This window comes from Citrus sinensis, chromosome 8 (assembly GCF_022201045.2).
Source record: "Citrus sinensis cultivar Valencia sweet orange chromosome 8, DVS_A1.0, whole genome shotgun sequence".
NCBI lineage: Eukaryota > Viridiplantae > Streptophyta > Magnoliopsida > Sapindales > Rutaceae > Citrus > Citrus sinensis.
This window is the reverse complement of record NC_068563.1, coordinates 2,389,800-2,401,736: the sequence shown is the minus strand read 5'-3', so window position 1 is coordinate 2,401,736 and position 11,937 is coordinate 2,389,800. Positions and strand designations below refer to the sequence as shown.

Below are 11,937 nucleotides of genomic sequence, written 5' to 3'. Positions count from 1 at the left end.
ACTAAGTAATGATGGGAATTGCTGTTATTCCATCTCATATTAATGTTCAAATAAATGGCAACTACAATTTTGCTAGCCCAATCAATTGGGCACCTAGTTGGCCCAATAAGAAACACTTTTTAGCTGTTTTGTGGGTCTAGTAAACCTAAGAATTATTAAATTTGTACTCTGAAGACATCAATTTATCTAGTCAGAACCCATTTCTCAATCAACCCCATCAAAATTTTAAAATAATTTTTTTTTCAGTGGTTATGAAAATAATATCAACATATTGAATACATTCCATTATTCCTTATTTCATCTTAATATACTATTTGGAGAATGAAGATAAGTAAATTCAAGGCGTTTCAGTCGTCAAAATCAAAATGTGAGATGTCTAGGGGATATGGTGTCAGCAAATAAGGGAGTATTTGGGAGCAAAGTCCTTGAAAGTACTAGCTGGACTAGGCCAAGCTACCCATGCCATGGATATAGTTTACTTCAACTATTGAAGAGCTACGTTCTCCAGCCCTATTTTTTCAACAAAAGATTTGACATAAAATTTTACTATTAGATTATCCCCCCCCCCCCCCCCCCCCCCTCTTTTTTCATTACAATTGTATAAGTCTACAGATATTATATCATATATATATATATATATATATATTGGGATCACTTAAATAAGATATATTATGGTACAATCCAAATTTTTATTCTTACAAATATTGTGAAGATATGTACTCCACCTAGATAATTGGAGAGATACCTAACTCTATTTAATTTAATGGGAGAAAAAGCCTTGAATGTCCAAATGAAAACTTGAACCGCTGCTAGGTGGAGTGATAATTGTATCTCTTTTAACACATAAATGAACTCAACATAAACTTAATATTTTAATCTTGATAGACTTATTTAATATGACAAATCCACATCATGTGTCAAAATACAATATTTCAAAAACTCATTTATCAAAATGATTGAATATTCTAATAAATGAGTAATTTATCTACTCACCTAAATGACTCCTTAATCGATTATTATTATTATTTGTTATGATTACTATTATAAGTTAACGCAATTAAATTCCTTCATTATCCATATGTGTAGGATCCAAATCCTATATCTCTTATTTTTACATAAGAGATTTTACTAGAATAACACCCACAGAGTTAATCAGAACTTTTGGAAACAACCCAATTTAAAAAAATTCAAAAGGTAACTCTTCAGTGGGTACCAGATTTGAACCAAGTAAAATAAACCCACGTTGTCATAGGGAAGTTTCAAAGCAACACACAAAAGCACAAGTCTTTTTACTTTCTGCCTTATATTCCACGGCGGTAAAGCCTTGACTCTTGACTTTAGACCATTAAAATAAAAAGGCCAGTAGAAACCAAATTAATTACCCAAAAAGTTACCGCATAATCAAACATTATTAGAATTACATATGCACACAAAATCACGTGAGTCACCCAATGGCTACCGGCTGGGGTGGTTCCTTGGCCTTTCACGTGCAATCAAGCAATGGACAATTTGGCCTTCAAAAACGTGCGGCAATACAAAATATGCTGGCTCCCACTTTCCTTTACTTTTCCTGATCCGCACGTTTCTTCCACTTTGTGACCATAAATTCTTCATTTGAGTCAATCTCACTCTTCCAAGAAGGTTCAAGGCTATGGCTTCTTAAAATTGAGAAGTGAAAGTTGGTTTAATTTTTATTTCTTTTATTAGATACTTGGAAATTTTTTTACTCTTGTCAATTAAGGTTACATAACTGGAAACTCTAGAGTTACTGTAGTTTTGAAAAAGGGATACTAATATTTAGGAAAAAATAATAATTGACCAGTTCATGTGCACGTTTTGTAGAGACCAAACAATGGTTCAGATTTTTATTATCTTAAGTTGACATCACTGTATCCTTTCTGCATTCTTGTCTTTCAATTATTTGTAATATTTACTACGCAATCCGAAAAAAATAATAAAAAGAAAATCTGATAATTTCATTCATAGCTTTTTTGCTAAAAACAAGTGTAATCTATATGCAATTGTTATATTTTACTGAATGGGAGTAGAAACTGTATGATGTTCCAAACGAAAAATGTCAACCAAATTTTTTTAATTTTTAATTTTATTATGTTTAACTCTATATTTCTCTAGTCGCAAAGTAAGCTAAACATACAGAAATGACTGTAACAAAGTTTTTATTTTTCATATTAATAGCTACTCTAAGAGGAATGGTTTTATGCAGTGCTAACAATTTAACAATTATCTTTATCTTGAAAATGTTTCAGTTAAATATCTATTAGGAGAGTTTTACCGTTCTATTGATCCTACTCGGCTCGAATTTGAATTAGTCGGGGCCCAAAATGATTTTCAAATAACAGATAGTTTAATTCACTGAAAAAAAAATGTTTTAATTTATGTTCCCACCTTCTATCTTACTTTAGTCTTTATTTAGTTATTAAAATATTTTGAAAGCCGCTCTTAAATATTCTAATTATTTACATAAGGTCAATGTGAAACCATACGTGGATAGCTTTATGAAATTGAGTATTTTCATGAATAATTATTTTTGAAATATTATTACCAAGACCAAGACATAATTTATTCTAGTCAAAGTAAGTCTTATTTTTGGCAAATTTTGGTGGTAAAATGTTTTGTGCTTAGTTAGAAAACAAGATTTGTTCATCAAAGTAGAGCTCATAACTTTGTCTGGAAGCCTTGATTTTCACTAAAACAAGGCTCACTTGCATATTCAAGCTTCCTGATTAGGAACACTAAGCACCTCAAAGAATGTGTGGAGGAAATATTAATTACTTAATTAATTACCTTAAGCACACCCAAAATTAGGGAAACAAAACTCAGTTTGAATCAAAGTAAATTTGTATGCTGGATACAGTTGTACTTATGTACGGGCGATCTATCAACTTGCGATAATTAAACAATAAATTTCGTACATAAATCAAAATTCTCTGGGATACTGTTTCAATTATTAAAATGTAATACAGAGTACATGTTTTTTTGCCTGGTAATTGATTGTTGTCTTTTTTTTCTTTTTTTCTTTTTTAATGATTAGGAGTGTGTAAGAAGTAACCATCCATTTTCGCAGCTTTAAATTTCCAGCTTCAAGTATTAAGACTGCCAACCCAAATGCACACAAGTGGTTTACCTAAGCAGCAATTACTAGTCTTAATTAGATAATACAATTATTATTCTTTTTTTTTTACATTTTGATGTTCGCTATTTATTTAGAATTGAGCATTTAAATTCGAATCCTGATTTTTATTGAATGTTACATTACAAATATACAAATATTATAATCAAGAATCTATTGTAATCTTACAAATCAACTCTATTTATAACAATGCCAATAATTGAATTGAAATTAGGTGAATTTACTTCCAAACGTTAGAAAGACAACTACACAAATTCAATTTACCACCAAATTATTGAATGTTTTCCAATTAATGACAAATATTTAGAACTTAAATTGATCCTTCTTTTTTTTCAATTTGCGGATGATCACTAATTGCCTAACTCAAGATATTACTTGGGTTCTTTATAGATGTAACTTGCAACATTTTCTCTTGAACTTATCCTTATGTTTGATCAATTCAAAAATCAAGAATTTGGCGAAGTCAAAATAACTTATTGTCAAGTATGGTGATGTAAGCTCGACTAGGTAAGATTTACACATGCCTAGAGCTTGAGGGTCCCCCTATGCTTCTCATACATTGTGTTTGGAGAAGCAAAAACCGAAAGCACATTACGTGTCTCCTGTCTTTGCGTGCTCTCAATTGGTTTGAGAAAGATGAGCCATAGACTCGAAGCTAAATTTTCCATAGAAACCTAAACTTGATACCAAAACGCCAAAAGGTGGACTAATTGCACTTTCTTATGCTATCCAAACTTGACTTTGAAAAAATGAGGCTAAATAAATTTATATATTGGTAGGATGAACCTTCTCTTATTTAATTTCAAAGTCGCAAATGAAATTAGTATATCATATTACTTGTACGTTTACTCGACAATTTTATAATAATGCGTCGCCATTATGATAATATACATATATCTCATATTTGTTTATTTTATTTTATTTACTGATTGTTGTGGATGGAAAATTAAGCTAATCTTAGTACTATCATCGTCATATGACTCTTTTAATCATGCAAGAAATGTTTACTTAAACCATGTGTACAAGTCATCAAAATTTATTTGTTTATTTATTTATTTTACCCACCCCATCTTTTAACAAAAGAAATAATGAAGAAACTCACCAATTTTCTTATAAAATATGTATGTGTAATCAAATGAAGTAAGAGAGAACAAAAAAAATACTATATATAAGACATAATGTTTGACTTACCTCATCAACTTATTCCATTTTTATTCTTACTCCATAAACCTATTGTATACGCATAGTGAATCATTATCCCATTATTTTCGTGCCGTATTGTTAAGAAATAATACAAAATGGCAACTTTAGAGTCCGTTATGTACAAGTTATCTCAGCTAAAAGAAAACTCAAAATTGATTTAAAAATCATAGAATTTTTTTTTTCAAAAAAATGATGTAGGGTGACATCACCACAAGCATCAAATATAAATAAATAAAATTTTTTTTTTTTTTTTTGGTAATGGTAGACTCAGAGGATAATGTAATGTCGGTTAAGTTCCATTTAATTATATGGTAGCTTATTATTATATAAAACCATATATTATTTGTTTTTGACGGTTATTAACGATCTTCCTGTCTTACTAATAGTAGTTGTGTTTATTAATGACACATTTTGTTTGTTTTTTTTTTTAAAATACTGGGTCAGTAGCATATACAATAAATAAGCCCGAAATTCAAAACACATATAAAAAAGTTAACTCCATGGTCCATGATGCCATCATATGGTTTAATTTATAGTCAATGATACCCCTACTTGATTAAAATAAAATTATACATGATTAAAGAATAGGGGTAATAATATCTGGCCGGCCTTTGACTTTCTGTATTTTCACAAATAAAAATACTTTAGGGGGCTTTAATGTTATTATTACATATAAAAAAAGCCCTAGGAGCATTCAGTTCAAAATTGATTAAACTTTTTTGATACTCAACCTAATCAGATGTTGATGGATTCATAAAGTTTTGAGTTCAATCGTTAATAATATTTTGAATTCATAAATATAAGCCGGCCATTCAGGGGCCTTGGGAACAATCCTTGCTAATGTTAATTTTACGTTTGGCCCCTTAAGTTTACAGTTTTAATACTATAACCTCGTTAAGATAATAGTTTCTTTATTACGACTGTTGCCGCATCAAAATCATATGCCGTCACGGTATAGATTAAATTAAATTTTGTTAAAGTCATCAAAATTGATGAAAAGTTATTCACTTTGATCCAGTAAAAAACCAACAATGAATCTAACCACTTGTAGAATCATTCAGATGTAATCAACTTTTTATTTTATTTAAAAGAAAAAAAAAACCTCTAAAGAACAAAAATAATTTTAAGAACAGAAAAAGGAAAGAAAAAGCAAGCACGTGAATGTTCGTATTATGCTACACCATATGAGTCCACTGGCTGCTACTTTTAGGCTTATGATTGATGGGTCACGAGAACTTAGCTTGTGTTAAATGGGAAACACGTTGTAGACAACAAAGAAATTTGGACAAAAAACCCACAATTTTAACAAATGTATCGTCACTTTCGATTCAAGCTCAATTAATGGAAAGCACCTTAAAGACAACGGACATTAATAAATGTAAGGTGTCCCTGCCCTATAACATAATTACATAAAGATCCCATATTACAAAAGGGTCCAAGGCGGCATGAGATGAGACTTCTTATCATTTTGAAATTTATTTAAAATATTGAATTTTTTGTCACAATTTTTCTTACTTCTTTTTAAGTTATGTGTGTTAATAGACACATGTTATTATTTATTGTGCATATTCATTATAGTCACAATGTCTTTCATAAATATACCACATTAATTGTGAATAAGAACACTTAAAATAGATTTACTGTTAGGGCTGGAGGGCAGCAGTTCGAACTCTCACAAGCGCAATGTGAAAGTATTTCATTCCTTAATTATATTGTATAATTGAGTGAAAGTAGTCTTCTCACTTACCCAAGAGTGATTGAAGTAGACATCTCTTAAATATTAGTGATAGTTAAAATCCGGGCAGAACTTCATAAGTATTAATGTAAGTTGGTCCCACTAATAGTTTGATTTATAAATATCAGTTTATAGTCTCATGTAATATGAGTTGTATGCGTTGTAGTTTGAGCAATAGTCTCATGTAATAATAATAAAAAAAATTACATACACTGAACTAGGTTGCAGCATAAAATTTATAAAATTGAAGATACCACACATAGGGGGTTAAAATAGACAAACCATAAAATTAAGTAGGCTACCATGAAAGTTCTATAAAAATGAGGGGGCAGACATAAAATTAGAATAAAATGTGTAATTTCAATTCAATTGTTTACTTACCTGGTTATTATTATTGTTATTATTTTTTTTTAATTTGGGGCGGCTGTACACATGCAAGTAGTTACACCCCCGGCCTACATTACACTCATGTTACAACATTTAGACTTTTGGTAAGAGGAGTTAAGACTTAAATTTTTGTTAAGACGATATCCAACAACATAAAAATTCAAAAAATGTTAGTTAATGTGGGTATATGAAAACGATCTTATGAACATTAGGGTGCACTATATAATATGCATTTGAAATATTTTGTATTATATGTGAATAATTATGAGTTAACCAAACACTATTATGTGACTGTGTCGCTCATTATAAAATGAGTATCATTCGCAATTACTCATATTTTGGATTTGTATTTTTTTTTTTTAGAATTGTGAGTTAACTTTTGAAAATAAATATTTTTCAATATAATTGACCCGTAAAATAATTCGGCTAGCCGTGAATGTATTTTGTGGCTGCAATAACTTAATGGGCAAAAGTTGGTATAAGGGCGGTTCCTACATTCTAAAATGTGAGAAACCGTAAATATGAGTTATTCCGAAAAGTGTTTAGATCACACATTCGCACGCAATCGAAAATTGAAAAACAAGACATTCGTCAAATAATAAAACAATGTCAAACACGAATGGTTCGCATTTAATCAATTTGATCACAAATTTTTCGAAGCCTAAAATACTTTTTTTTTAATGATCACGCCTTTCGTACGAGAAAATATTCAAATTGAGTTTCGATTTTCTCTACCACCACAACAACAAACAAAAACAGTGACAATTCAATTTTTCTTTCTTTCTTTCTCTATTATCGATCTTGTGTTCGGCATCTTATTTGTCTCACGTGCCGCGCCCTGTCCACAGTAGCATCTGCCTCACTCGCCGGTGACCCATCGTTTTCAAAACCCAACACTTCTCTTTAATTTATTTTTTCTATTTTGTTAGTATTTTAATTTTTCCCCTACGAATGAGAAAAAGAAAAAGAAAAACCAAAACCCTCGGTTACGCGTAACGACTGAAACTCTAGCTCCGCTGACATGGAGGTCACCTAACCCCACATGCCTGCCTCCTTTCGTGCCATGTCTACGTGGTGTGGGTCCCCATTGTCCCCCATTTCTCCCGACACCAGTAGTCAAGACAAAATTTCTAGTCCCTGTCCCATCAGTTGCTTCGTTCCAAACTCCCCCGCCTTACTCTTTGTCTTTGACCACAATGATGGGCCCCACAAAGCTGACATGTCTTGTGACGTGGCAGCATATTACTAGCTCCCTCCTCCTATATAAACGACTCATTGCTCTCCATAGTCACGCCAAACTACAACTCCTCTCTGTTCTTCTTCAAGAACTCATATTTCACCCATTAAAAACAATTAAAAACAAATCTCTCTATTTCACTCCATAAAAGCTCTCTTAAAATGGCCGTCGATTCAGCACTTTCATCACCACTCGGCCCTCCAGCATGTGAAAAAGATGCAAAAGCTTTAAGATTCATTGAGGAAATGACCCGAAATGCCGAGGCGGTTCAAGAGAAGGTCCTGGCCGAAATCTTGAGCCGTAACGCCGACGTTGAATACCTGAAACGGTACAAACTCGGCGGAGCAACTGACAGGGAAACGTTCAAGTCAAAGCTTCCGATAATCAAATACGAAGATCTTCAGCCTGAAATTCAACGTATTGCCAACGGCGATCGTTCTGCTATCTTGTCAGCTCACCCCATCTCCGAATTCCTCACCAGGTGTGTAGGGTGCATAATACATTCAAATACGCAGGATTTTAAAAAAATTAAAAATATTGTAAGCTAATTAAAAATTGCGTTTATTTGCAGTTCTGGGACTTCGGCTGGTGAAAGAAAGCTGATGCCAACGATTCAAGAAGAGCTGGATCGTCGCCAGCTTCTGTACAGTCTTCTAATGCCAGTGATGAATCTGTAAGTATTAAAAAATTATATATACATTTATAAAAAGAATAACCGTGTAAATGTATTACTTTCATGTGCTTTATGTTGAATCCAAGCATGCATGCATGTGTGCCTTATTTAATGAATCGCGTATTTTATGGGAATGGAACAGTTATGTGCCTGGCTTGGACAAAGGCAAAGCCCTCTACTTCTTGTTCGTGAAATCCGAAACGCGGACCCCAGGAGGGCTCTTGGCTCGCCCTGTGCTGACCAGCTACTACAAAAGTGAGCACTTCAAGACTCGACCGTATGACCCTTACAATGTCTACACAAGCCCAAACGAGGCCATCCTTTGCGCTGACTCGTTCCAGAGCATGTACGCACAAATGCTTTGCGGCTTGTTGGAGCGTGAACAAGTTCTCAGGCTAGGCGCAGTTTTTGCCTCTGGCCTACTCAGGGCCATCAGATTTCTTCAGCTTCACTGGCAAGCTCTTGCTAGTGATATTGAATCCGGGACAGTGAACCAGAAAATCACTGACCCTTCAATTAAAGATTGCTTGGGAAAGACTCTTAAGCCTAACCCGGAGCTTGCAGAATTTATCAGAATGGAATGTTCCAAGGAAAATTGGGAGAGAATTATCACAAGAATCTGGCCTAACACAAAGTATCTTGATGTCATTGTTACTGGAGCAATGGCACAGTATATTCCTACGCTTGATTATTACAGCGGAGGCAAATTGCCAATGGCATGCACCATGTATGCTTCATCAGAATGTTACTTTGGGTTAAATCTTAACCCCATATGCAGGCCATCAGAGGTTTCTTATACAATCATGCCAAACATGGCCTACTTTGAGTTTCTTCCCCAAGAGCCTGCAGACTCATTCGGGTTGACCAGCAGCGACCCGCAGCCTGTTGACCTTGTCGATGTCGAAGTGGGCAAAGAATACGAGCTTGTGATCACAACTTACGCCGGCTTGTACAGATACCGAGTCGGGGACATCCTCCGAGTGACCGGGTTCCACAACTCAGCCCCGCAGTTCCATTTCGTCAGAAGAAAGAACGTCTTACTCAGCATTGAATCCGACAAAACCGACGAGGCCGAACTGCAGAACGCCATCGACAACGCGTCCCGACTGCTCCGAGAATTCAACACCAGCGTCGGGGAATACACAAGCTATGCGAATACAAAGACAATCCCAGGTCACTACGTGATATACTGGGAACTTCTAATTAAGGACTCTGCCAATTCTCCAACAAACGAAGTCCTGAACCAGTGCTGCTTGGCCATGGAAGAATGTCTCAACTCAGTTTACCGACAGGGACGCGTGGCTGACAACTCAATTGGGCCACTGGAAATACGCGTGGTTAGAAATGGAACGTTTGAGGAGCTGATGGATTACGCAATATCAAGAGGGGCCTCGATCAATCAGTACAAGGTTCCAAGATGTGTTAACTTTACACCCATTGTCGAATTGCTCGATTCCAGGACGGTGTCGGCGCATTTTAGCCCGGCTTTGCCGCATTGGACCCCTGAAAGAAGACGGTGAATTGATGATGATCATTTGGCACCGACCACATGAAGTCAATGCATGGGCTCATGTCATGGGGGGTTTAATAGAATTAGAGAGACTCTGTTTTTTTTTTTAATTATCTTTTTCGGGTTCTTAATTTTATATCCTTAATTTGTGTGTAGTTATTTTAAGAGTTAGGCTATGTATTTTGGTCAAGTTAGTGGAAACAATGTGAGTTGATTTAATTTGTCCCATGAATGGTTGCTTTCAAGATTTATTAAATGGCGTGGATGGGGGCAAAAAGAAGGTTTCCTTTTTAGGACATACTTATCCCTTCCTACTGGATTTGATTTATATGCTTAATAATTCAATTGGTTCAATGGCGCACACAGATTTAAGGGGAGCCTAGAATAAAATGACCAATCAAAATATATTTATAAAAGATAAAAAGGGTGTTTTATAAGTTTACTTCAGTATGACGTAACCGCTAATTCAAATCCTTATCACAATTATCATCTTCAAGTGGCGACTGAGCCGGCAATTGAGCTGGAATCTGAGTTGAATAATTACTCAGATGTGGGGTTGAAGATTCACAGCTACAGTGAAATTAAAGGAAATAAAAGTTTGCGTTGCTCACTCACGTGAATCGTGATTCTTTCAGCTTTCAGCTTTTGTTTTTCGTTTTAACAGAAGCTGTTGAAGCTTGAATGGTGGCTGCAGCATCCCTGGAACTACGAGCAAACACCTCGACACAAGCAGTTGTTTGATAATTAATATGTTGGGTTTTTTCAAGTGAAATATCTGGATTGTCCCAAATCTCTTGTTTGCTCGGAAAATGTCATAATTAGGTTAATGACTCATTAAAAGCAGGTGTTTTTGAGATTGAGACGGCTCCGCAGGTCTGTGCTATCCATCACTCTATATGCATTTATAATTAGCCTTTTTTTATATATCGGTTTTAGAGGTTATTCATGAATAAGTAGGCCTGTACTCTGGCAAAAGGAGACAACCATGTCCATGGCCAACTAGCTGTTTGTTCTAATATTGTCAAACAAAGGAACTATTGATTTGATTTGTTGGTTCATTAATTATTTTTTTTAATATTTACGTTATAAATTCACTAATAATTACAATTACATTAATTTTACAAGAGTAATGTCAAACAAATTCTCATATAAATTTATTTTGTACAAACTAACGTAATATTAATTTATTGGTTGAATAAAAATATAAAATAATAAAAATAAATCATATGGGTCAAGTGATATTTAATTTAATAAATCTTATCATGTCACATCAATTTGTATAAAATAAGTTTGTATAAGAGTTTGTGGCTATATCATTACTCTTTTAAAAAACCTTTTATAATTAATTATATTTATGTGATAACAAAACTTACATATGCGAGTTTGTGATAGTCTGAATTTACTTTTAATATATTATTCAAAAGAAACTCCATTTATACACTCAAAAGAACTCACAGGAAAGTAATTTACCATCCCACTACTAGATGCTTCTCAATTTTTTTTTTCTTTTTATTCCCTTCATCATCATTTGTTAAGTACTGTAACTATAGATCGTGTTAAAGAGAGAGAGAGAGAGAGATTATCATACCACTATATGTTGGTATAAGCAATTTTTTTTTTTACATATTGGCCAAAATTTTTTTGTTATACTTCTCAAATTATCCATTGCATTCACAACAAACTTTGATATGTTATCACTTTCATGCTATTGATTTTTTGACAATATCATTCTATGATGCCTTAACTTGTCTAACCATTAATATCTTTTTTTCCTTCCCTTATGCTTTGGGTTAATTTGCAGTCTCTCTAAAAGTCTTGAATGCTAAAACCCATCATCAGCCAGCCAAGGTTGAATACAGAACAACTTTCAATGGAGTAATTATCCCTTTTGCTCGTCGAATGAGTATGTAATTTCATTTTCATAACCTTTTTTCTTTACGACAATGATGTTCTTATGTCGGGTGTAAAGTGTAAACTTCCAACCCCTTCCCCCCCCCCCCCCCCCCCCCCCATTAAATTGACTTCTCTCTGTGCAAAAAAA

General features: G+C 33.9%; 1 protein-coding gene across 1 annotated transcript; it reads left to right on the top strand.

Moving 5' to 3' along the window:
• The first annotated feature begins 7,742 nt into the window (after nucleotides 1-7,742).
• On the top strand, nucleotides 7,743-10,122 carry LOC102620300 (probable indole-3-acetic acid-amido synthetase GH3.1). Its single transcript, XM_006486899.4, has 3 exons — nucleotides 7,743-8,194; nucleotides 8,285-8,386; nucleotides 8,529-10,122. Exons 1-3 carry the CDS (start codon nucleotides 7,875-7,877, stop codon nucleotides 9,904-9,906), a joined length of 1,800 nt encoding a protein of 599 aa, XP_006486962.2. The 5' UTR covers nucleotides 7,743-7,874; the 3' UTR covers nucleotides 9,907-10,122.
• Nucleotides 10,123-11,937: the final 1,815 nt, after the last annotated feature.

Excerpts from the sequence above, each read along its gene's own strand:
- LOC102620300 (XM_006486899.4), top strand. The coding sequence starts at position 7,875 with ATGGCCGTCGATTCAGCACTTTCATCACCACTCGGCCCTCCAGCATGT. Across the intron at positions 8,195-8,284 it reads ATCTCCGAATTCCTCACCAG|TTCTGGGACTTCGGCTGGTG; the intron begins GTGTGTAGGGTG and ends GTTTATTTGCAG. Across the intron at positions 8,387-8,528 it reads CTAATGCCAGTGATGAATCT|TTATGTGCCTGGCTTGGACA; the intron begins GTAAGTATTAAA and ends GGAATGGAACAG.